Below are 25,307 nucleotides of genomic sequence, written 5' to 3'. Positions count from 1 at the left end.
TTAGCTGGGTGAGGGTGGAGGGAGAGATACATGTTACTAGACACACAGCCCATGTAGTTAGTTGAGCGACATTTAAGTTTTCCCAGTAGAAAAGATAAGCAGTTTCCATTCTCCCCAAGCATCTTACTTATTAAACGGTCATTCGAGCTCCTTCGGCAAGTCCTGGAAGAAAACCAGGGTGGAAACAGCATTTAGTGCTGCTAAGAAGCTGTTGCAGCCAGTCTAGCAAACTCTCACTAGCCCTCATTGGTACGGGGTATTGCAGGTGATACAGGACCTAACCAGGGAGAGGTAGAGAAGAGGGTTGTTTGGGCAAGGCCCAGAAGCGGTGCTAACAGAGTCTGGCCTGACTCCTGTGTGACTGCACCAGAGGGAAGCCAAACCCTGGCCTTGGGAATATGGACCTTCTGTGGTGCTGAGGACAGAAGGGGGGGCCTGTGGCATAGAGGCACAGTGGTGGCTGAGAGATAGTCAAGGGTAATGGCAACAACCCAAATTCTTTTGGGAATCTCTTGGACTTCCTTGACCAACATCTCAAAGGACGGTTTCCCATGCTTGGCCCTGGGGCCTTTGTGAGATAGTCTGGCTCTTGAGGCAAGCATAAAGTGCAACTACTGATAGCAGGCTATGGTATGCAATTTCAGTGGTTCACTTGAAAAGCTCATGTAATTCTGTCTGGTTCGTTCCTTGATGTGCACATTGCATAATATTAAAACCCTGCAGATTAATTTCTTCCCATCCAATGTTAGATAGCAACCCCCAAGTAAAAAAGAGATTTTTAAAACATGAAGATTCCAGCTCACGAAACAATGGCAGAGCCATAGCCTGCGTGTAGAAATTATGTCTGTTGCAAATTTACATGATAATGGACATTCCATGTTGAATTTGAGCACAATGGAAAAAAATCTATAAAGCAGTTGACATGACCTTAGATACCAATAACCTTAACATTAAACTATGGCATGTTTTGCACATTGAAGCAAACAGTGCCTCTGAAGTTTCAGGTGACCCATGAAAATAGTTTATCAAGTCTGCAGAGAAGCTGCTTCCAAGAGCCCTGCAGAGCTCACCTCATTCACGACGTGGCTCTGTCAACTCTGAAATCAGAACCATGCGTGGACACCTTTCTAAGCCGTCAGACAACCGCGCTGGAGCAGAGCAGCAAGTGTAGCCCACTCCTCATGCTCCGAGCAGATGGTGATGACCAAGTCTGTGGCGTACTGGTTCTGCCCATGAGTGACACCCTTCCCAGTCTGGTAGATTAGGAATACCAGCAAACAAGAGGAACACGTGCACACACAGATACAGAGTAGGACTTCATGCTCAGAAAGTCCCAAGCAGTATTTGTGACTCGTTCAGAATTGAGCACTGAACTTATAGGACTAGATTGGAGATTCAGTCCTAACTGATGAAAGCTTGCCATCTGTGATTCCAATATTCTGGAGAAGTCATCACCCATAAATAGAGCATTACCCATCTCCAACATGTCATTCATCCCATAGAAATCTGTGCCATTAGCCCAGAAGTCTTGGTCAGACTTATTTATTTTCGAGTCTATTCTGTGTGTTTTAATCTTGTTAATTTTCTTTCGTCTTCTTGAACCTTTAATCCTGGGGATTAAACTCAAATTCTTATGTTTGGAAGACAAGTATTTTACCAAACAAGATATCCCTCTACCACCAGTAAACTGTATTTTAATAGGCATGTTTTCTTTTAAAACTTGCATTTTTTAATATATCTTTATTACTTTATACTATGTGTCTGTGTGGACATACGTGCACATGAGTGCAGGTACACACAGATTATTTGTCTGTGTGTCTGTCTGTGTGGGGGTGTGTGCACATGAGTATATGTGCACACAGAGGCCAGAGTTTCAGATTGCCTCTAGGATAGGGGGGATTTGTCCAGTTTCTGAGTCAATGTATCTTTTCACGTTCTATATGATTGGAATCCTGACTACTGTGATTGATGAACATGAGTGAGGCATAGTTAGTCCTTTATCTCAAAACCCCTGATTTTATCATAGAGTAAACCAGTACAAATGTGAACCAAGAACGACATCTATACAAGAAAACGAACTGAAACCCCAAGTCATGTAAAGCAATAGTGCAGAAGCAGACCCTCCAGCTCTTCAGTTTGTGTCTTGCTTGTGTTTCCTAAGGACGCTGGTTTTCCCGTTCCTGATCCGGGGAGGGAAGCCGACACCTCTGTTTAGCTTTGTCGCTGCAGTCCTGTTCTGCACCGTCAACGGCTACATGCAGAGCAGATACCTGAGCCAGTTTGCTGTGTACGCTGAAGGCTGGAAGACCCATCCCTGTTTCCTGATGGGTGAGTGCACACAGGTCATTCCCTCCACTCAGGCCCCAGAGGCTCTATCAGAAAGCCCACCTGAGAGAAGAACCATCCTAGGAGGTCATGTGACCTCCCCTGGGGCTCCACAGCAGGGAGGATGAGGCTGTCCTTGCTTGGAACTTGGAAGCAGCACCAAGCTGCAGCTGGGTGGGGGCACTTGGAGATGCAGTGCTGCTTTTGATGCACCTGTGGGTGCAGAGCCAGCAGTCAAAAGGAGGAGGATTGCTTCTCTGTCTCCATGTCTGTCTTCTTTCTGTATTTAGTAAAAGATAAGTATCCAAATGCTTATGTTTTTTAATTTATTTTTTGAGACTTTCATTCATGAGTATTGTATTTGCAACCTTTCCATTCCTCCTTCTCCCTCCAACTCTCCCATGTCTCCCCAACTTCCTCTCAAACTTATAACCCCCTTTTCTTTAATTATGGTGACACACACGCACACACACACACACACACACACACACACACACACACAGATGCATGCACATACGCACGTACACAGGAAACCTACTGAGTCCTTTTAGTGTTGCTCAGATGTGTATGTGTTTGGGTCTGACCACTTGGGATTGGATAACCTATCATGGCGCTAATCCCTAGAGAAGATTGATTCTTCATCTTGTGAAAATCCCCAGCCACACTGGCACACCAACTGGTATTGTCATTACACTAGTCTTGTTTAGGCAACCATCCTGTTGAGATTTCATGGATGTGGCATCCTTGTCATGTGTAGAAGACAATGTGTCACAGCAGCCTTCCTGGTCCTCTGGCTCTTACGATCTTTATGCCCCACCCCCTTCCCTGAGCTTTAACTGCAGTGCCTGTGTTATGGATGTACCGCATCGGGTGGGTACTCTGCAGTCAGTTGTCCTCTGCATTCTGAGTGTTGTAGATTTCTGCAGTGGCATCTGCTGCAAGAGAAGCTTCTTGGATGAGGGCTGAGAGCTCCAGTTTTCAGGCTGTGTTGGAGTACAGGCTGTGTGACCCCAGCTAGGTCTGAGACTCAGGTGAATCTAGTGAATCATTTCCGTGTGAACTATTTGGATCATTCTGATAACATCCTTTTGGCCTGTGGGAGTAGCCACCATCTAAAGCTCATCATCAGACAGTGATTCACCAGGAGGCACCGTTGCTGCTGGCCTGCACCTGAGCTGCCTATTAACTATTAACTGTTTACAGACCGATCGACTTTTCCACCGTTAAATAGAAGGACATGAAAGTGGTATTCCCAGCAGGCAGCAAGGCACATTCCCTCATTTATACTTGGATTTCATACAGTGCATTGCTTTGTGAGGAGACAGGAAGCTGCATGGATGGGTAGTTGCCCTTAAGCCACTTATGGCCAGGAGCAAAATTCTAAAAAACAAAACAAAAAAACTCTCCCCTAGCCATAAACAGGCTCAGTCTGAAAGATTTGCCACCACAAGTAACAATCAGAAGATTCTCTGAAACAAAGTGATGTGTGATGAGGGGAGAAGGAATGCACAGAAATGTACAGCCTGTTGCAGACTGTCTTCCAGGAAGCTGAGGCAAAGGGAAGGTTTTAGGAGCAAACTGAAGGGGAGTGTGTGAGGAATTTTCAAAGAAAGCAAAGGTGGAGTCTACTCAGCCTCAACTGAGGCAGCCCTCTTACAGACACATCTAGAAGGAGCTGGGTAAGGCTGTGGTTCTGGAAGAGCCTAGGCGGCAGTTCCTACACGAATACACGCATGCCGAGTTCTAGTCTTCCTGCATGCGTATGTGCATGCACCCCCCTGTGTTGCTCCTGCATGTCTACACCATGCCCTCACCCTGCTCTGTTATTCCTACATGTGTACATGCATGCTCCCCATGAATGCTCCTCAATTCTACATGTACTGTGCATCCCCGGCTCTGTTTACTTATTTGTTTCAGTTAGGGCTTGGCAAAAGTGGATCCATTTTAACTTGGGTAAATGTATCAGTTATTATTCTCCTTAGTGTGACAAACACAAGAGGAAAGCAGCTTAGGGAAGGAAGGGGTTTGGAGGCTCACAGTTCGAGGGCACAGACTGTGATGACAGGGAAGGCATGGTGGTGGAGAGTGAGGCGGCTGGTCACCTCGAATCCAGTCAGGAAGTAGAGAGGTGAATGTTGGAGCTCAGGACCTTAGCCCATGGAAGGTGTTACCCATATTCAGGGTGGATCTTCCCAACTCAGTCAGCGCTGGAAGGAACATAACTGAGCTCCTAGGATCTAGGCCTACCCACCAGACACATCCAGAGTAAACTGCCTTTCCTCACCAAATAGCATGTTTTCCCCTCCATGCTGCACTTGCCACTCCACTTTCTAAGCAGTGAACAGTAGCCAAGCCACAGCCTGGATGCTTTCCTGTCTGAAAATGTCTTCCACCAAACAGTTTAGCTTTTTTTAATTCAGCCTCATTCCAGTTCTCAGGACCTGGGCAGAATGTTTTCAGTCTTTGCCAAAATGTAACACAAATGGCTTCTAGCCCAGCTCCTTTCAGGACGTGTGTTCCCCTCTGAGCCAGTGTGAGGCAGGTTTCCACTGTCTGTTTTCTCTTGGGATTCTGACCTTCTGAGCTCCCAGGATGGGCCACTGAGCTCTGCGTACATCCTTCTGTGGCTTTTCTAGCATGACCTTGCAACTCCCACACTCCCACTGTGAAGCATGTCCAACCTTAGAGGAGCCTGGTGCTCAGGCTTAGCATAGTGGCACCTGTACCCCTGCTTCCGGTTTTCCTTGGTTATTTCTCTCCATTTCTAGCAAAAATCACAATTTGGGAGGACAGGCCATTGTGCCCGAGAAGGCATGGTGGTAAGGGCACGAGGTTACTGGTTACGTGGGGTCAGCGGTCAGGAAGCAGAAAGAGATGAACATTTTTATCCCGCTCACTTTCTCCTTTTACTTAGTTCCAGGCCACAGGCCGTGGAACCGTGCTGCCCACGCTCACGGTGGAGCGGCTCACCCCAGTTAGCACATGCGCACATGTCTAGATGTGTGTCTCCTCAACGTTTCTGCATCCTTTCAAGTTGGCATTCAGTTTTAACCATCACAGATACATTTTTAAAGGCTTTCTATGCCTTTAAATCCCACAGATGAAGTCCACTGTGTGTCATGGATGCACACAACACTAGTTTTCTTCCACTCTCAGCACTGAGTAAAGCTAGTCTCTCAGGAGGGAAACATGGAATCCGGACAATTTGCTTTTCTTTGTTAACTTTATTTAGAAGCCAAATCATGTAGATGTAACATCCAAAATCCAAAAATAAAAAGAACTAGCAAGTCCCGTAATCACCAGGATACAGTAAACCTCACCACAGCATTTGATATGTTTAGAGGGAAAATGACATTGCTGGTGGCAGAGTCAGAATAAAGAAACTCAGGATCCTAAAGGGTCCGTTTACAATAAGAGGGTGTCCCACAGCATGGCAAAATCCACGGGTCCCCTAGTCCATGTAGTGCTGATAACAATTGTAACACCGTTTGTCCTTCACATTTTTAATATCAGAAAAATCAGGTTTGCCCTTTTTGTATCAGAGTCTTTTCTTGTTACAGGCTTGGCACTTTGCCTTTTCTGGCTGAAAATAACTGGTGTGATACCAGTGCTGTCCACGATGACCACTTTTGAGCACCTCTTTCCTAAGCTCTGAGCTGAAGCAGACATTAATGTGTCTTTGAAAGTCTCACACCCTGCTTCTTAAAGACAAACACACTCCTGAGGAAACACCCCAGGGAGAGAAACCTTAGTCACTGATGTGCTAGGGAGAACCATGTTGTACCCACTAGCCGCGGGATGGAAGGAGAGGCATGGCCTGGGCCAGAGGAGACCTGACTGGGAGCTGCTAGCAGACTAATAGGATGCTAGGGACCTGCATTACAGGGCTGCAAGGGAAGGACAGAAGAGAACCAGAGATGGGATCCTGGGGTCTATGCCTGCTCCCCTGTGGATAGGGTGGGTAGGTGTGTAGCCAGTAAATATTCGCCTCTTCCTATATGGAGGGGAGACTGTAAGTGTTTCTCGGTGCAGTTTTCCTGAGGAAAAGGGAAGGCAAGTGTACTGGCAGGCTGGTTCCCTCTGCCCCATCATAAGTCCTGTTTTCTATTCCTGTTTTGGTAAAAACACAGACTGAGACCACAAATTAGGCCCGAGTGATTTTGGTAGAATAGATGTCTATAGACATGCATAAGGAAACAACCTATTGCCGTAGCTAGCTGCCAGCTGTAGCTCATACTCACGCTAGCCCTGACTCAGAGGATTGTGGTGTACTGTTCAGTTGAGCATGGCTTTCTGAAGTCCTGCCAGTTATTAACTACGATAATCTTGTTTATTCTTTAGGTTTTGCCTTGTGGTTAGCGGGCATGGTGATAAATATCCATTCAGACTACATCCTGAGGAATCTGAGAAAACCAGGGGAAACCGGATACAAAATACCCAGGGGTACGTACCGAGAGGGATTTTTCTGCAAAGTTGCTTTGCACACTGCCTGCCTGTCTTCGTTTCTCAGCGCTGCAAACTCGCAGCTGAAGGTTTTCAGTGTGAGCCACAGTTAGGACTGTTCACTTAGAAGGGGTCAGTTCTGGCTTCTGAAGATGATGAAGCAGTGGAGGGGTTCTGTGTTTGGAAGCAGGATAGGGAGGACTTACAGGCCACAGCACACTCTGGTCCTTACTGTCCTGCACTGTGGTGGAATAGCTTCTTTCATGCAATCTCTTGGAAACTATATAAAATATTGGATGGGATTTAAAAAAAAATTTTTTTAATACATTAGTGTGCTACAAGGAAAAAGTCATCAGGCGACAAAATGTGAGTGTGTGCTGGCGTTCAGAGAATACTGTGTGACAGTGTGTGACTGGTACCCCCTCGGCCTCACTTAGAGGTCCCTCTGAGCAACCCACAGCTGTGGGTGGGCTGTGCTCCTCGTGGTCTTGCTGTGGTGCATCCATGGGCCTGGTTGCAGAACCAGCACTGCTGCGTCATGCCCAGAGGAATGGGTGTCCACAAGCTGCAGGTCCCCTGAGGAACCTAAGCACTATGTCCAAGAGTCCCGCTGACTCGGAGGACTGGATGGGGTCAGATTTAAAGTGGACACGGCACTGATGAGTAAAGGAGCCAACAGCTAAGCACCAAGAAAGTAGAACCTCAGAGAGTTCCTAAAGACAGAACAGCATTGCAGGTGAACCTAAAACTTTGAAAACACGTGAGGTTGATTAACAGTAAAAATAAGATTTACAAAATAAATAAAATGAAACGAGTCACGCCAAATTCTAATTAGTCCCAACTCCCCAGAGCCGGGAAGCAGCAGAGCCATCCCCTAGAAGTCACAGTGTGTGATAGACTGTTGTGTGACTTCCTTATGTGAACAAGCATGTGTTCCCCCAAGGCAGGGCACCAATGGCAGACCGGAGAAAGGATGAGCCTCAGGCTAGTACTGTGAGCCAGTGGCTTGGTTGGTACTGCTTACTGGAGCATGGATGACTCAGAGACAGCTGGGTCCCCCACAGCCCACCCCAGCCTGGGTAGTGACTCACCAAAGCGAAGCCAAAGCTGCATTGCTGGAGTTTCCTCCCTGCCTTCCTGAGTCAGCAGGTTTCTCCTCCCCTGCAGTGACTCTCGCCTTTGTAATCAGAGAGGTACCTTGTGAACCCTATGGCTCTCAGGAGATTCCTGAGCTGGGTAAGTGTTGTGGAGTGATTTCTCAGCCATACGTTTCCTCCTGTGCGTGAGTGTTTCTGCTGGAAGGAAACAGCATCGAAGCATAGGTGTGATGGAGGACAAGCTCTGAGGGATGGGGAGGTGCCCCTGAGGCCCTGTGCTCATGAGCAGACAGCAGTCAGCTGTGACTTTCCAAAGGAGCCATCTCCTGGAGAGCACATAGGCACTGCCCCTGCCTCCTAGTCACACCCACATCTGCATAATAAACACCTGATTTCACAATTGGGGACAAGGCATCAGGTCCAGGGGACAGAATAGAAGGATCCACAAAGTGCAAAAGCCGTGCAAGTGACAGGTTCACAAAACACCACATCTAGACTCAGCATCTTTCTCACCACCGCAGCAGGCTACCTGGCCGGAGGCAAGTGAATGAGGAAGGACTTGTTTTGGCTTGCAGTTTTGAGGGTTCTGGGAGGCACAGCAGAATTTCATGGCTGGCATGGCTCATACTGGACATCAGGAAGTGTCAAGAGCTATCTCTAATCCTGACTGGGCTAGAAATACTCTGAAGGTCCACCCTCCTCAACAGCCCAACTTCTCCTAAAAGTCTTACAAGCTCCAAAATGGTGCCGGAAACTGAGCACCACATGTTCAAATACATGGGTCTCTAGGGGACATTTCATAGTCACTGATACTCATAAAATCCAGAGATGGCAGGATCCCAGGGGAGGGCCCTGCCCAGCCAGAGTGGTCACACAGGAGCCTGAGGCCCTTTGAATACAACAGCCTGTCCAGCCCATGGCAGTAGAGATGCGACAAAACTTGTATCCCTTTTCCTTCAAGTTTTTTTTTTCTTCTTTTACTCCTCCTCCTCCTCCTCCTCTTCTTCTTCTTCATTCAAAGTTTTCACTGTGTATCCATGGGTGGCTTCAAACTTGCCTTGTAGACCAGGCTAGCCCTGAGCTCACAGAGATCCCCCTGCCCCTGCTTCCCAAGGGTTGGTATCAAAAGCGTGTGCTGCCACACCCAGCTTCTTTCATTTCTTGACACCAGTTGCATATTCATGTCCTAACCCAACATCATGAAACCAGAAGAACAAGAAAGTCAGAACACCTTTGCAGACACACTGTAGGGGAAATTCCTCTGTTAATAGGAATGCCTCTCTGAGCAGAGGAAGTTGCAGCTGACATCCCAGTGTAGTTTGTCTTTGGGGAAATGAAGCAGCTACAGCATCAGTGCCCATTGACTAAATGCCAGCAGAGCACTGCCCGCTCCAAACCTGGTGCCCTGCCTGCCACAGGCAGAGTGGCTTTAATCCTGCAGTGAGAAGAGACCACCTTCTTGTCTGTAGCTGCACATCTCCCAGAGGCCTCCAGGGCCCTTAGAACAAGCTGAGCAGATGATACAAAGGCTAGTGCCTCCCAGAAAACAGAAGATGCCACCAGCAAGCAGGAAAGGCAATGCAGGAGCTGTGAGGTTAGGCAGGAAATCTTTTCTAACATTCATCATTTCTAATCTTCTGAGTTAAGAGTCACACCAAGAAACAACAGAAACCATAGCAGAACATCCAGCAGGTCCCACAGAAGGATGTGAAAGATGGAAATGAAATGAGAGGAGGAAAGGAAGCCTAAGAGACTGGATTCCATGACAGCTGTACAAAGCAGGGCAGGGGACCTCAGTGTGCCTGTTGCAGGACACAGAACACACCCTGAAGACAAGAAAGCCTTGGTGGTGGGATAGAGCCTCAAGTCTGATATTCAGAGGAGCTCAGCACGTTGTACCATGGGAAAATGACAGAAAGCCATCGGCTGCACCTGGACAATCTTCTCTTTGGTGGTTATGCAGATCCTTGAGGTGGTCCCCAAGGAGGAAACATAGGCTTTTGCCCTAGCATCCCTTACTTATGCTCTGTCAGCTCTGTCAGTGGTTTTAAAGATCCAAAGCACAAGGTGTGACAGCCGTGAGTCTTGAACCGACCAACTCACCGCACGGTCTGCCTTCCAGGACGCTCTGAGTGTGTCACTCGGCATGGGGTCTGTGCTCAGTGGCTGAGCCACACCCAGTGGAGTTGTTTACCAGAGCTGACAGTTACACTGGTGTCTCCTGCCAAGGCCAAGTGAGGTTATTTGGCGGGTGGGTGCAGAGCCTGGAGTCAACACAGAGATAGGATCCCAGCTTGTCCACACACGCAGATGCAGAGACCGTCAACCCTGACCAGGGAAAGGGCAAGCGCGGTGAGCTGGCAGTGACAGTGACAATCCACTGCTTTGTTTTGCTCAATTAAAGCATTCGAGAGCAGATAAAAGCTTGATTGGCTGGTTAGCAGGTTCTGGGATATGCCTGCCTCCATCTCTCCAGAAGTGAGATTATAAGCGTACACCCCACGCTTGGCTTTTTATGTGGGTGGTGAAGACTGAAATCAAGTCCTTGTGCTTACGAGGCAAGTAGCTGTGCCATGCGATCTGTCTTTACACTCTGTAAAGTTAGTGCATAACAATGTCTCGGGCAATACATTTGTTTGTACCGTTTTACACACACTTGTCTTGTGCTGTCTCCTTATGCTGCCTTCTTCAAAGGGACGGCGCCTAGCAGAGTTTTGTGTGGGATTCTTAGCTAGTGTGTGCTCACCAGCCCCTGCCCCACCCCATGCTTCCACCATGGTCTCCACACTGGACACCAAAGAGAAAGGTCACATGGTGTCCTGTTGTGGCCTCCACCCCAGGTTGGGATGGTGTGGCATTTGAAGGGAGGCTGCAGAGGTGCCCACTTCGAGGATTCAGGCTTTTTTTTTTTTCTATCATCATCATCATCATCATCATCATCATCATCATCATCATCATCATCATCATAATCATCATCATCATCGTGTGCGTGTGTATACATGCAGGGGCACACACATGCCACTGCACATGTGTGGAGGTCAGAGGACCATTCCCTGGAGTCGGTTCTCACCTGCCAACCTGTGGGCTCTGGGGGTTGAACTCAGGTCATCAAGCTTGGCAGCAAGTACCTTACCTACTTTTGACCACACTCCCAGACTCTGGCCCTCCCTAAATCCCTTGTCCTATCACTAAGACACTTAGCTTTTCATGGAAGATCTCATGTAACCGGTGCTGAGATAACAGTCCTGGGCCACCATGTCTGCCCTACTTCATTCTCTCTGGGGTGAGTGAGACAGTGTCATTGCAGGGAAGTGTCTGAAGCAGCAGATGAGCCTCACAACCCCCTGGAGTCCGGCCACAGATGCATGCACACAAGAATTCTTAGAAGCCCAGAACCTGAGAACCTCGTGCATGCATGCATGCGTGTGTGAGGACCCACCCACCCTACAGTAACAACCCTAGTATTTGAAACCATCATGTTTAACTGTGTGTTAGATCACAGACCATCTTCACTTTCTCCCTCTCCCTCAGTGCTGTCCTTGCACAGCTCCGGGGACTTGGACTTGACTGGGACAGTGAGGGAATGAAGAAGCCACAGACAGTCACACAGAGAATCTGGGATCAGTTGGACTGCTGGCTGCTGGTGAAACTGCAGCATTCTGAAAACCTGTCCTGTTTATTATGTTGTGTTGAACTGAGAGCCGAAGTTATCACACAGAGCTGATTCGGAAGCGGGTGTGTGGCATACCACTGGATCAAGGAGGGAGGTTTGGCTGATCCTGATAGGAGCTCTCCTTCGTTAGGGAGCAAGCAGTCTTTAGGCTGTAAACATCTATGGGGAGAAAACTGCAGTGGATATTTTCAGCACACACTGTTAATGATCATGCATGGACCAGAGAAAGGCTTTCTGTCCATCCCTGTGAACCCACTCAAAGAAAACATTGCCACACCTGTAGGACAAAGACCCGGTTCCTGGTCTTGACCATGCCCATGTCAACACACACATTCGCTCGACACTTCACACATGTGAGAGTTAAGCCCTGCTGCGCTGTGACCTTGTAGCTGCAGATAAGTGTGTAATCCTACCCAGTACTTGCTTCTAGCCACATACACCAGACTGCGGTGTCTGACCTGTGTTCTCTGTTACAACAGCTTCTTCTCTTCTGAGAAGTACACCACCTGAGCTCCCCCAGGACCTGCGTGCATTTTGGTTGCCGACGTGGCTTCTAGAGGTGGTTTCTGACGGAGGGGATAAACACCTTTTTAAAATAAGTTCTACCCACAGCAGATTTTCCGTGGAGCTGTGAATGGGGACCTAGAATGGAACACACAGGGCTTCTCTATAGTGGCCCTCAGCTGTCCCCCACTCAGCACCAAGTCCATGTCTCCTCAAAAATCTCTCTACTGTAGCATAGCCTGGCTGAGGTGCCCCATGGCTACCACTGCCCAGAGGGTAATACACCTAATGCATATTTGGAAAGACCTTACACCTGAAGTTTTCCTTCGTTCAGGCCTTTCTCTCCCTCCACCTCTGCCAGGCTCTTTGCTCATCAGTCTGCCAGACCTGACCCTCTTCTTCAGAGACAGTCTCTCCTGATTTAAGCTGCTTTCCCAAGTCTGCTACAGAAAAGGGCTGTTTCCAAATCCTGTTGGCAGAGGGCAGCAGCTACATTGAGTGACTTTTTTCTTAGGAAATCCTGTTTCTCAACTAGACTCCCAGCTAGGATCAAATCTGTGATCTTTATCTAACCTCTGCCTCCTTCTGCTCCCACACCTGCGACAAACCTTCCCATTTCTTTCTTCTTTCTGCTTCCCACTACACACACACACACACACACACACACACACACACACATACATACACACACAGCCGGCATTTCCCCTTATGTAGTGGTCTGGCTCAGAACCTGAGACAGGGATGTTGCACAGAAAACCAACCACTCCTCCCCATTATTCCTTTCGTAGGAGGTGACATTTTGCAGATTTTTCTCCGCCCCCCCCACCTCAGATAAAGGCCTGTACTGTCTTAAGTCCCTTGTCCCTGGCTCACCATCCCAGCTCATTAGCCTTTCAGCTAGCATTCAGTGAAGAGCTTTTTTTTTTTTTTTCCAATATTGAATTTTTGTTCTGCCAACAATTTCCAGCACCTCCAGATGTTTGTGGTGACCTTTCTCCTCTTTTCTCTTTTTCTCTAGGAGGCTTATTTGAATACGTGTCTGCAGCCAACTATTTTGGGGAGGTGGTGGAGTGGTGTGGCTTTGCCCTGGCCAGCTGGTCCCTCCAGGGCGCAGTGTTTGCTCTCTTCACCTTCTTCGTCTTGTTCACAAGAGCAAAGCAGCATCATCAGTAAGTTTTAAGACATGTTTGCATTCTTAGTTTGCTCTTAGACTTCAGTGTCGTGGCTTTCAGGCTAGACATTCAGAATGCTAATATTAACTTGAAGCACAAAAGCTGAGAGCCCAGGGGCAGGACCTGTGGGGATCCTCCCTGGGGCCTGCAGCTCGGTGCCTTAGTCACTGTTGTATTGCTGAGAAGCGACGCCATGACCAAACAAGTGTTTGACAGAAAGCATTTAACGGGGAACTTGCTTACAGTTTGATTTAGTCCATTAGCTGAGACCAACATCCTGATCTGTAGGCCGAAATAGAGAGAGAGAGACTAGACTCAGCCTGGGCTTTTGAAACCTCAAAGCCTGCCTCCTCTAACAAGGCCACACCTCCTAATCCTTTCATAGCTCTACTTCCTGGTGACTAAGCCCTCTATTATACAAGCCCGTATGGGGTCATTCTTGTTCACACTGCCACAACCTGCTGAGAAATACAGAGGTATAAAGAAACAGGGCAAGAACCTGAGAGGAAGGTTATACCCAGGAACTACATTATCAAATGTAATGTGCCTGAAGCACAGCGTGAGTGAGAGCTGCCAGAGGGCTGCTGGTTGTCTGTGGCCGGCAACCTAGCTGCCAAGAGAGGCAGCAGCTCTGTCCCACTGGGATGGGAGCAGCCTAGACTGGCAGGCTGTTACATGGATTCTTGCTTGGGTATCTCATCAGGCTTTTCCTTTCTGCTAGTGGTAGCTTAGATGCCAGCCCCCATGCCTTTCTGCTGATTGACCTCGCAGCCTATACTTGGAGCAAGTAGCAGCCATCATAGACAGAATGCATTTGCTTTCTGGCCTTCTTAGGCCTCTCTCACTCCCCTTCATGTCCCCATCTCAGATATAAACACTGACTTCTGTCAGGGAATAGGGCAGTGACTGCTGTAGCTGCTTCATGCTAAGAAGGGGCAGAGTCCATGGGGGGGGTCTAAAAGGAGAAAGAACTCTTATGAGGAGATCTCTGCTGGTCCGGGTGCTGCAGTAACAGTCAGGAGGGCAGTGCATCTTGGGCTCTTTCTGCAGGACTAACTATAGAAACAAAGGAGCAGATGGACTGGAGAGAAGAATGCTAGAGGTCACTTTAGTACAGTCCAGAGAGTGATGACCCCTGGGTTCACTTCCAGGCATGTTGATAGCTATTAAGTGGCTAGAATCACAGTAACAGGGGCCTCCCAGAGAGAGAGAGAAGAAAAAAAATTGTACTGTGAGAGCCAGAGAGATTGGATCTCACCTCTGTCTCTGTCGTGTTTGCTTGTTCTCTCTCTCTCTTTCTCTCTCTTTGTTGTGTGTGTGTTTTGAGACAGGGTTTCTCTGTGTAGCCATGGCTGTCCTGGACTCACTTTGAAGACCCAGCTGGCCTCGCAACGATTTGCCTGCCTTTGCCTCCCTGAGTGATGGGATTAAAGGTTTGTGCCACCACACCCAGCTGGGGGGAAAAATTTAATCACAATTTGATTATTATCAGGTTAAAGCTATTGTAGACCTGTCTTGGCTTCACATAGGCACTGCAATGGTGTATTGAGCCCAATGTCCAAAGAATATGGTTCCCTTAGTCGCTTAGAAAAGCGAACCAGTCATCTCACCCATGAGCTGCTCTTTCCTGCTGGGTGTTTAGGATTAGACAGGTAGCCAAAATCAATCACTTTTTTCTCTTAGTGTCTTTGTTAGGGTTTTATTGATGTGAAGAGACACCACGACCACAGCAACTCCTATAAAAGAAAACATTTCACTGGGGCTGGCTCACAGTTTCAGAGGTCTAGTCTATTGTCGTCATGGCGGGAAGCATGACAGCATGCAGGCAGACGTGGTGCTGGAGAAGGAGCTGACAGTTCTACATCTTGATTCCACAGGCAGTGGAAGGAGACTGTGTTGTCACACTGTGCATAGCTTGATCGTAGCAGACCTCAAAGCCTATCCCACAACGTCATACTCTTCCAACAAAGTTGTACCTACTCCAACTCCACTCCCTATGAACCCCCACCACAGGCACCTTGCTCTGTGTCCCTCCCTCCCTCCTTTGGTCACTTCCATTGCTGAGCATGCTGGTCTCTCCTCGTCTCCCCCACATCCTTCCCAGCCCCCAAGCAGCACACAGGATTACAGCTTATACATTGCCTGCCTTGTTTTCTCTCGAATTCCAGTAACACTGTCTCCCAGCCTCCTCCTAATGCCATTTCTTACTTTTTTATTGATAAGATTGAGAACCCAAAGAAGAGATCCTGATTTCCCCAGCAACACAGTGAATGCCTTGGGATTTTCACTAGTAAGGCTTTTGTTTGGAAAAGTGAATTATTTATTTCCCATTTCTGTACGTTTCATATTCAGAGATTGAGTGGGACTTTCTCCATCCCTGTTTTGATATAGAAAACTGCTTCACAACAGACTTGGCCACCTCATGTCTCATCTTTCCTGATCCAATTTTCAATAGTATGATCGCTCATTTGACTAATTAGAGACACACCACTGTTTAGTTTTCCTAACACATATAGCAGATGTAAAGAATAGCAAGGAGCCTGGACAAGGCAACAGCCCACAAGAGGCTGTCCCTGTGCATGTGGAACCTGGACCTGAAGATGGAGCTACATCTTGGTTCCTTGGCTCCCCTAGTATCCTGTTTGGCTAGTGAGAGGGACCCTCTTGGCCTCCTCCCTAAAACTGGCTGTCTAGCTCTGTGAATATGGTGAATAAAGCTGAATTAAGGAGAGTAGCTGTTGAGTAGACTCAGAAAATGTGGCTCCTGGCTTGTCTCAGAGCTGATACTAAAGGAGAAAACTGGGGTCAGACAGGGTGCTAAGTAAGGTGGTTAGGGAAGGTGTGGGTATCCCCATCCGTGCACCAAGGAGGCGAAAGCCAACTCCCCTAAGATTTCCCTGTCTGACTACATCTCACTTTAGACACACAAACTGGCTCCAAGAATCCTCCAAGAATACTACTTGGCTGCCTTCTCAAACACTGGGCAAAGTCAGACAAATGAAAAACCTGGAGGCTCGGCCCCACTATCCCCTGGGAAGGTTTTCTTACAAGAGATAATGGGAGCATTTGGATTTGCCTATATTTACATTGCCTTCTCTCTGGTTAGTGGAGTCTAAAGACAGCAGAAGGAGCTGGGCCTGGTGGCACAGGCCTTTAATCCCAGCACTGGAAAGGAAGATGCAGAAGGAGCTTTGTGAGCTCAAGGCCACCCTGGTCTGCATAGAGAGTTCTGGACAGCATTGTGAGGCCTGGTCTCAAAAAAAAAAAAAAAAAAAAAAAAGGACAATATAGGCTTACAAACAGTTGGTGACCCCAAATCTAACCAGAATTTTGGGTCAGACATTGGTAAAGGTGGGTACATTTGTCCAGTTGCTTCTCCTTAATCAAGACTACTTACTGCAACTCACTGATGACGCCATAAAATTTAAAGACCTGTCAATTCCTGTTCCCAATGAGTGACCCAAAGATGGTGAGAGCAACCTGGACAAATCCATCTTCATTATAAGGACAGGTGCTTTGGGTCCAGCGTGTTATACAGGATTCGATGGAAGTCTCCTGTTCACTGTAACGCACTGGGTTCAGTTTTTCTGAGGAGCACATGACTTTTGTGCATCTGCTATTTATGTAGATCACTAAGACTGTCTTATAATTTCTGTAAGGTCTCTTGGGAGCTTATCAAGCCACACAGTATGACACTGTCTACAGGTGGCATTAAATTACTGTGTAGGAGTGCTGCATAGCACTGTCTTCAGTATCAAACAGCTGCCATGACATGAGCTGGGAGAACCTATAAAAGATCATCGTGGCCAGGATGGTTGATTGCTCCTGTGTTCGTGTCATTATGTATCACAACGTGGCTGGATGTTTTTCTGGGAAACCAAAATATTAAAAATTACGTTTCTGGGTTACTGGGTTAAAGGAACAAGTGGACAAAGACTAGTCAAGGCCGACTAGCTGTCGGGGGGGGGGGGGGGGGGGGAACCAGCCTTACTGCATTCTTTCCTGACCACTAGAGATACGGTTGGTAGGAAGCCAATCCAGGTGGCTCAAGCTCCTGACAAAAGTCACATGTAGCCTTGTTCCTGGAAGATACCACGAAATATATAGTCACCCCTGTACCCTAGCAACAGCTGATCAGCACAAGAGAGGGCATTTTGACCGAAACCCAAGACCAGGTACTCTCCCTACCCCCAACAAGAGAGAACAAAGACAGTCAAAACCATTAGTGATTTTGGTGCCTTCCCCTAGCCAATCATTTTTAAATGCAGCATCTCCCTTTGTGTTTCAATCAATAGATGCTTGCCAGACTGGAATTCTTCTGCTTTAGGGTGTAATGGGAGGGACTGGGGCCTATAAATCAATCCCAACCCTGCACATGGGGCTCTCAATTGGATACCAGTGCCTTGGTGTCTGAGAGGCCCAGCTCGAGCTATGAGTAAAGATCCTCGTGTAATTGCAACAGACTCGGCTCCTGGTGGTCTTTTGGGGGGTCTCACAATTCAGGCACAACATCCTGGTGCATTAGCCAGGAACCCCAAAAAACCCAGGACCCCCGAGCCGAAGGATCGGAACCCCGGGTAAGCATTTTTGTCTTGGCCAAGTTCTGTGTTTTCTGTTTCTGTTATGTCATTCTATGTATCTTTGAGACCTCAAGGCAGTGTCAGTGAGTAACTGCATACCAGTGAGTGGCTCCTGGTGGTCTTTTGGGGGTCTCAGAAATCAGGCACAACATTTCCAGAATGAAAAAGAAAACCTGAAAAGCTGATCATCTTACAAGGGTCTGAGCGAGTTGTATAAGTGTGCTAAAATGTTTTACGCTAACTTGACACAAGCTAAACTCGTCTGAGAGGAGGGGACCTCAACTGAGAAAATACCTCTATAGACAGGCCTATAAGGCATTTTCTTAATTAGTGATCAATGAGGGAAGGCCAGCATATTTTGTGCAAGGGGGTCTATCCCTGGGTAGGTGGTCCTTGGCTATCCCTGAGCAGGTGTTCCTGGGTTCTATAAGAAAACAGGCTGGCCAAGCCATGGGAAGCAACCCTATAAGCAGTACTCCTCCATGGCCTCTGCACCAGTTCCTGCTCTCTTTGAATTCCTGTCCTGAGTGCCTTCAATGATTAACAGTGATGCGGAAGTGTAAGCCAAATAAGCCCTTTCCTTGCCAGGTTGCTTTGATCATGGTGTTTTGGTGTTTCATAACAATAGTGGTAACCCTAACTAAGACAGTAAGATATGCAGAAGGTCAAAGTTCAACACACTGATGTCAAACCTCTACTTAAATCAGTGGAATTATGGGTCTACTCTTCATATCAATTACAAGAATTTGTTTAAGGTTTGGCTTTTGTCTAAGTTTTGTTTAAATATTATATAATAGTTAAGAGGACCAGGCTGCGAAGTCGGCCTTCTGGTGGTCAGTATTAGAGGGATAAAAGAGGACTTATTTACTGCTTACCCTCCAAGAGCAAGTATGTCCCAGGGGATCATGAGGCATCTCTCAAAATGCACTGTAACTGTGGGGAGTTGCCTGTTCTTTTTGTTCAGGGAGACCACAAAGACCCTACACAGTGAGCCCTAACCAGTGTCCAGTCCAAAAAGAAGAAACATCTCCTCCATGTTTCCAAGTGAAGCCACAGTAAGGGAAGGCCTATGGCTTTGACTTATCCTCATATAGATGGAACAATACGTGAAAGAAAAAACAGGTCAGGGCTCCTCTCAAGCTAAGCAATCCATATCCTTAAGTGGCCATGATACTAAGTGTGGTGGTTTGAATGAAAATGGCTCCAAGGTCCATTGGGAGTAGCACTGTTAGGAGGTGTGAACTAAACGTCTGAATGTAAGCCAGCTCCAATTAAATGTTTTTTCTTTCTAAGAGTTGCTGTGGTCATAATGTCTCTTCACAGCAGTAAAACCCTAAGACAGTGTCCAAGAAAACAGGCTTAGCCTTTTTTCAGTATCTAAAAGAAAGAAAAAGGAAGTTAAACTTTTAAACTCAGAAAAGCAAGCAGACTTGGCAGAGCTGCATGATGGCTGGGACTGCACTGAGGGCTGGGTTTTCTCAGGGAAAAGTATATTATCTCATTAAGGGCTAATTACTCCTACTGTCTCTTTAGCATGGCTTTAAGTAAATGTCACTTCCTGACAGTCCCTTGGCCAGGTGACTAACAGCCCCAACTGGATGAACTTTTAATGAAGGAGTCAATAGTATGTAATGTTCTACTCATTGGAGTAGATCAGAATGTAAGGTCCCCATCCAAGGCCAAAGGCAGATTCCGTTCCTTTGACTAGGAGCAAATCACTTTCTTAATGGACCTGAACAGGGTCCTGATAACCTCAGTGGCCTCTAAAGATATATAAACATTTTCCCCATAAGAATAAAGAACGTAAAATCACTTAGGAAATGGGCTGACGTTGGGGAGCACACTTAACCCATGTCCACCATGAAAGCATTAGCATCTGGACTGGAGAGTCTGTTACATATCCAGCTTCCAGGCAGCGGTGCTCATTTAGGAGGAGCATCCCTTTCTGGCCTGGAAAAATGGACCTGATGGCCTTTTCAGTCCCCAGCCCTAAACTGCTTAGCCGCTTCCTGTGCCAGGTCCCCATCATTTGCAGGATTTCTGAGCTGTAAGTGTTTTTTGTCATTGATTGTTTAAATTGACATCAGTGTGGGATGGTTTTAAATCCTAAAGAACAATAATTCAGTTTTATGGAGGTAATGATCAGAAATATCACCCTTATTAGCTGAGGACAAAGTAATTATGCCTTTGAGGGCAGGGTTCAGGGTCTTACTTTTGCTGGTCTGAAAACAGAAACCCCTTGCCCTTGCCTTTCAAGTATGGGCATGTAATAACAGGACTGGTGTTATAAACCCTATAAACCCAAGAGCAATTCCTCGCTTTGTACTCATTGCAGTGTTGGAAAACAGTTTTGCCTGGCAGTGAAGCTGTAGTAGCAGCATTGGAATTTCAGTTTATAAATGCTCGTATTGTCAGTCAAGCCATAGGCCATTTGCTGCTGTAGCTTGCCAATAAAGGTACTCTTTAGAGAATAAAACTTAAGGAAATTTAAGGGGAGGCTGCCTTCTCCAGGAGCCTATACAGCCATACTTACTTGGCAAAGGGTTGAGGACATGACAGGTCCCAGCTCTCCATGAAGTGGTAGAATAGGTACCACTATTTTATAATATTTTTATAAAATATTATATTATATTATATTTTATAATATTTTTATATTAATTATAAAAATAATGCTTTGTTATTTGTTCATACTAAATGCTTGTACCTGAAGATCAGCCATAAAGGAAACAGAAATTCAAGAGAGAGATTAAACTATTGTAATGTTTACATATTTATTTACATATTTATTTATGTTTGACAACCTCAGTGTGTCCTCAGGATACAGTGAAGGAAGTTTTGCAATAGTGATTTAGAAAAGGAAAGACAAGAAAGAATGTGTTTGTAGAATGCTGGCTGTTGCCACTGCCTCTCTAGCCCGAGGCTCAAGTGCTTGGTCTGTGGTGTAGGGGCCAGCATCACTCAGCTCTGCAGGATGTGAAGATGAGCCCCTGAGGAGAGCCTGCTATCGAGAAGCAGGGAGCAGTGTAGGTGTGTCTGCAAGCCATAACACAATATCTGACAGGAAAACAGTTTAAAGACTGGTTGGCATAATCTGTACGTGATGGGGGTGGGCAGTTAGCTTTCCTGCAGAGGGATCATGAGCTCAATCAGTAGTGATGGGACCACTGAAAAAGAGGAGTCAGGCCTGTGGTAGGCCACACAGGTGACAGCTTTAGTTCCAGGGATAGGAAACAAGAAAAAAAAAAATAATGGCTTTTAAAAACTATCTATACATGTATGCAAACGTAAACATCTTAAAGTGTGACTTTTTGAGGTGGACTTGTTGCAAAACATAATGCAGCAAGGTGGCGGTGTGGCACGCCCACGCCATGGTGTGCCCCTGAGAAACAATACCATGCAACAGCCCTGGTATAAGGAGGTTTGTTGGGGGAAAGAAAAGTAATAAGGGCCTGGAGAAGGGGCAGAGGCAGAGTGCACATGTAGACAGGCAAGGGCAGAGTCGTGAGGGCATAGAGAGGTCTCAGAAGTTAGAGAGGGACAAGAGGCAGAGAGAGCTGGGATGGTGGGTGGTCCTTTTATCGGGCACACATACCAGGCGGCAGCAGCTGGTCATGGCATAAGCCCTTCTTAGATCCCCAGGCCAGCAGAATCATCTGTATGCTAACACTTGTGAGGTCAGTAATTTAACAAGACAGGCTTACTTTAATCATTTAACCAGCATATCTCATTCCTGCCTGTCTAATGATTTTTCAAACGATTTGAAGAACAAGCTCTCAGCAGCCAGTGGCGTGCAGTGGCCTCTAGGGATGTGCCACATCACATAACCAGTTTGCTCTCTCGTCTTTGCTGACGTGTGCTCTGCTGGTTACTCCTCCCTGGCCCTTCCCAGACCACTGTCACCTTCAGTAGGCAGTGTCTAGAAGAATCAACCTCCCTCATCCGTGGGGGGTACCCTGTGCAGGTATTCTCAGGGCATCTCAAGGAACTGGGCTGAGTGGCAGAGCCCCTAGCAGGCCTGTGGGTGCCTCAGAACCTGTGAATGTCCACAGTCACACAGTGAAATGGGAGGAGGCTCTCATCTCTGCATACCCTGCCAAAGAGGTGACAGGGAGGCAGAGGCCCTGGCCAGCTTCTTGTCATTTTCCCTCTTGCATAGACAGCATGTGACAGTGACTGTGGTGGTTGGCCCATATGTTATTACCATTTCTGTGTTTGTGGACTACACTTAGATTCACCTAAACGCAGCATTACGTCCCTGATTCACCTTCCGTTCATCACCTTTACGCTTCTGCTACAATAACAAATAATTGTTTTCCTTTGTCATTTTGAACTGCTTAGCATCTTTTGCAGCTCTGGAAGCTTCTTTTTACAGACTATTTCCAAATCTTATAAGGGAAAAAATGAGATTTTGGAGATGAGGTTCCCTGCACTGTTCCTCAGGGTGGTCTCCAGCTCCTAGGCTCAAGCTACCCCTCAATCCAGCCTCTCAATGCTGCAACTACAGGCGTGGGACACAGCTGGGTTCTTAATTTCCGTTCTTATCCTGCCGGTTCAGTTGTCAGCTCCCCCAGCTGGCTGCCTGTGTTGATGTAATTATATCAAAGCTGAAAATATCATTTGTCTCAAGTGAAGGGATGAATTGCAGACATTACCAATTGTATTTTTAGTATGTGCCAGCATCTATCCTTCCAAAAAGAAAGGTGAATTACCTAGGTCACTTCTGAGACCCTCTTCAGATATTTGAAATTATTCAAACATGGACAAATCTACACTTAAGTTACTAGGTCACTATTGTTTAAAAAAAAAATCTCAGGGGTGAGATGATGATTCTATACACTAAGGTGTTTGCCACCAAGCCTGAGAGTTCAATGCCTGGTACCTATGTGGTGGAGACAACCAATTCTCGGAAAGTTATCTTCTCACCTCCTCACACTTGCTGTAGTAAGTGCATGTACACACGCACACACATGTATACACACATACACATTTTTAAAATATAAAAAAATAAATCCTTGGTATTTCTTGCATAATCACTTTCGTTACCATCTTCGCAGATACTTAAGTGGCAAAATGAATTGGTTTTACACCTTTCTTCTCTCTCATTTTAGGTGGTACCATGAGAAGTTTGAAGACTACCCCAAATCGAGAAAAATACTAATTCCATTTGTGCTTTAGTGTTTTGTCAATGGCACTGTCTTTCTGATGATCTCTCTCTGGGCACTCATCTATAAATGAATTGTTTTCCTTAATTTTCCTGCAGCTTCATCGTTTTTAGGAAGGGCTATAGAGGGGTTTGTCCCCTGATAAAGGAGTAAGCCAAGCATAAACTGATTCCACCCTGTGCAGTTAGGAGATATGCTGCCTTGCAGGTCATATATGGGGAGCAGTGGGATATTATAGCTGATGAGGCCTCTGGCTTCAAATGTGCCTCTTTGGAGTTTTGTTTTTGTTTGTTTGCTTGCTTGCTTTTGAGATAAAGTTTCACAGTGTATACCAGGCTGGCCCTGAACTCACAGGGTTATGAGGTCACAAGACCTCTCATAGAGGGGCGTGTTTGGCACCTCTTCAGTGCCACCGAACCTGGCAGTGCCGCTGTGGCTTCTACATGGCAAAGGTGGAAGAGGACACAACTGATTTCACCACCTTTTACAACCCTGCACAGGTTTTATCCAGGTCAGTATCAGCCCCCTGCCTCCTCAAGGGACCTGTGTTCTGCCTGCTCAGCCCTTGCCACAGAGGCCTGGAGGTGGGGGAGTGTGGCCGGGGAGTGTCTGCCGCCCTTTGACCCCCCCCCCCCCCCGATCTGGGAAGAGAAGTGCTCCTACAAACATGTCCTGTCCCCAGGAGAGATGGGACTACAAGGCTGTATCCGCTCACTGGCACTGTGTTTGTTCTTCCTTTGAGCGAGGCAGAACTAGAATCCTTTCAGGTACTTTTCGAAAGTATCTTTCTTAATATCACAAAACAAAATGTCAAAACCAAATTTCTTATTGTGAATGCACCCAAGGACCAATCGTGGCTTATGAAGATGGAAAGCTCAGGGCTAGCCTGAGCTGTGTAGGGAGCCCGTTTTGAAAAAAAAAAAAAACTAAATGAAAAACAAATAACAATCGGCTAACAGTTTGAGGAAGTGACCGCAGTAATAAAAGACACCACTCACCCAGGCATCAGCTTGGGAGAGAGAGCTCAACCAGGACACTCACCCCCTGTGCTCTGGGGAGTCTGAGGACCACTGGTGAAGAAGGGTCCCCACAGGCCGGATCAGCACAGCACTGAGAATGCACCTACCCCTGGCCCACTGTCACCGGGAGCCGGAACTGAAGGAAATGGCTGTGATAGGACCGTGTGCGTTCTGTCCCCAGAAAGGAAGCTGCATGAAGACCTCTGAGCACTTCACAATGTGCACATACCACCTATTGTCTCTACCTGCTCCTCCAACCCCCCTTCCTCAGTGAGGCCCACCTCCTGTGTCCACCCTCCACCTTCCCTGTGCTCTCTCCAGCTGGCCTTCCCCGAAGAGCCTCCTCAGCGCTTTTGCTCTCATACACAAACTATCCCTGTGCCTCTAATTTGCAGAACATCTAGAACAGATGCAGAAAACTTCATGATGTGGCTGTTTCATTTTAACCAAACAGTGTTTAAATGGGGGAACTCACTGTAAGATCCTTTACCCTCCCCTTTCTGACCAATAACTGGCTTATGCAGATAGAAAGCCCGGGACTAGCCTGGGCTGTGTAGGGAGACCTTGTTTGAAAAAAACTAAATAAAACAATAACAGCTAACAGTTTGAGGAAGTGACCTCAGTATTCATAACACAAAGCAGGCACATAGCAGCTCTCCTCTCAGAACCTCAGAGGCTAGGCCTGCCTGGTGTGTTCTGGAAGGTTTACATGGAACTCAGGTGAGCCCCTGAGGATGCTTGCTGTGAACTTGACCTCCGTCACAGGGCATGGTGCTAGCATGGCACCCAGAACTCCAGGGTTGCTAGGCAGATGCCTTGTCACTAAGCCACACCACACACTAGCCACGCAATGCCTCTTTGTTTATAAAGGACCAAGCCGCCTGAAGGCGGGATGCGTGCTAAGTGGAAGATTAATTAAAAAGGTGTCCTGTCCTAACATTACACTCCATTTCCTAAAACTCCAACTTACTGTGTGAACCATGATTATTGAGGAAATTAATAAACCTACAGTTGTAAGTCCAGTTGTGTTGTTTGTCTCCATGGCAGGTTGGGATAATGTTCAACCCTAGAATCTCACCTCTCTCCCAATGTCAGGTGGTCCTTTAATACCCTAGGTGAGATTGCATAAGCAGAAAGACCCCTTTCTGCTTTTAATTAAGTTTTTTTCCCCCAAATTAAAATCTGTCCAATAGGTTTTGACTGGGATAAAATGAAGCTAAATTTTATAATATTTCTAAGCTTTATAATAAAGCTGCTAAATTATCTCAGGAAGTCCAGCGCTTCCTGTCGCCATCTTCATGATTTCCAGTTTGGCAGCATTCTTTTTGTTGT

The 25,307-nt window shown here is 46.8% G+C and overlaps 1 protein-coding gene across 1 annotated transcript in view; it reads left to right on the top strand.

The window, feature by feature from the left end:
* Srd5a1 (steroid 5 alpha-reductase 1) overlaps window positions 1–24,997 on the top strand; it is a 30,912-nt gene extending 5,915 nt beyond the window's left edge. The window contains exons 2-5 of the mRNA XM_055597966.1: window positions 2,162–2,328; window positions 6,667–6,768; window positions 13,061–13,211; window positions 22,903–24,997. Coding sequence (XP_055453941.1) covers window positions 2,162–2,328; window positions 6,667–6,768; window positions 13,061–13,211; window positions 22,903–22,969 — 487 coding nt within the window. The 3' untranslated portion in view covers window positions 22,970–24,997. The remainder of the gene's footprint in view (window positions 1–2,161; window positions 2,329–6,666; window positions 6,769–13,060; window positions 13,212–22,902) is intronic.
* Window positions 24,998–25,307: the final 310 nt, after the last annotated feature.

The sequence above is a fragment of the Psammomys obesus genome, unplaced genomic scaffold, assembly GCF_907164565.1.
Source record: "Psammomys obesus unplaced genomic scaffold, mPsaObe1.curated_primary_1811, whole genome shotgun sequence".
In the NCBI taxonomy this organism is placed as follows: domain Eukaryota; kingdom Metazoa; phylum Chordata; class Mammalia; order Rodentia; family Muridae; genus Psammomys; species Psammomys obesus.
The sequence above is the reverse complement of the archived record's forward strand: the minus strand, read 5'-3'. Positions and strand labels throughout refer to the sequence as shown.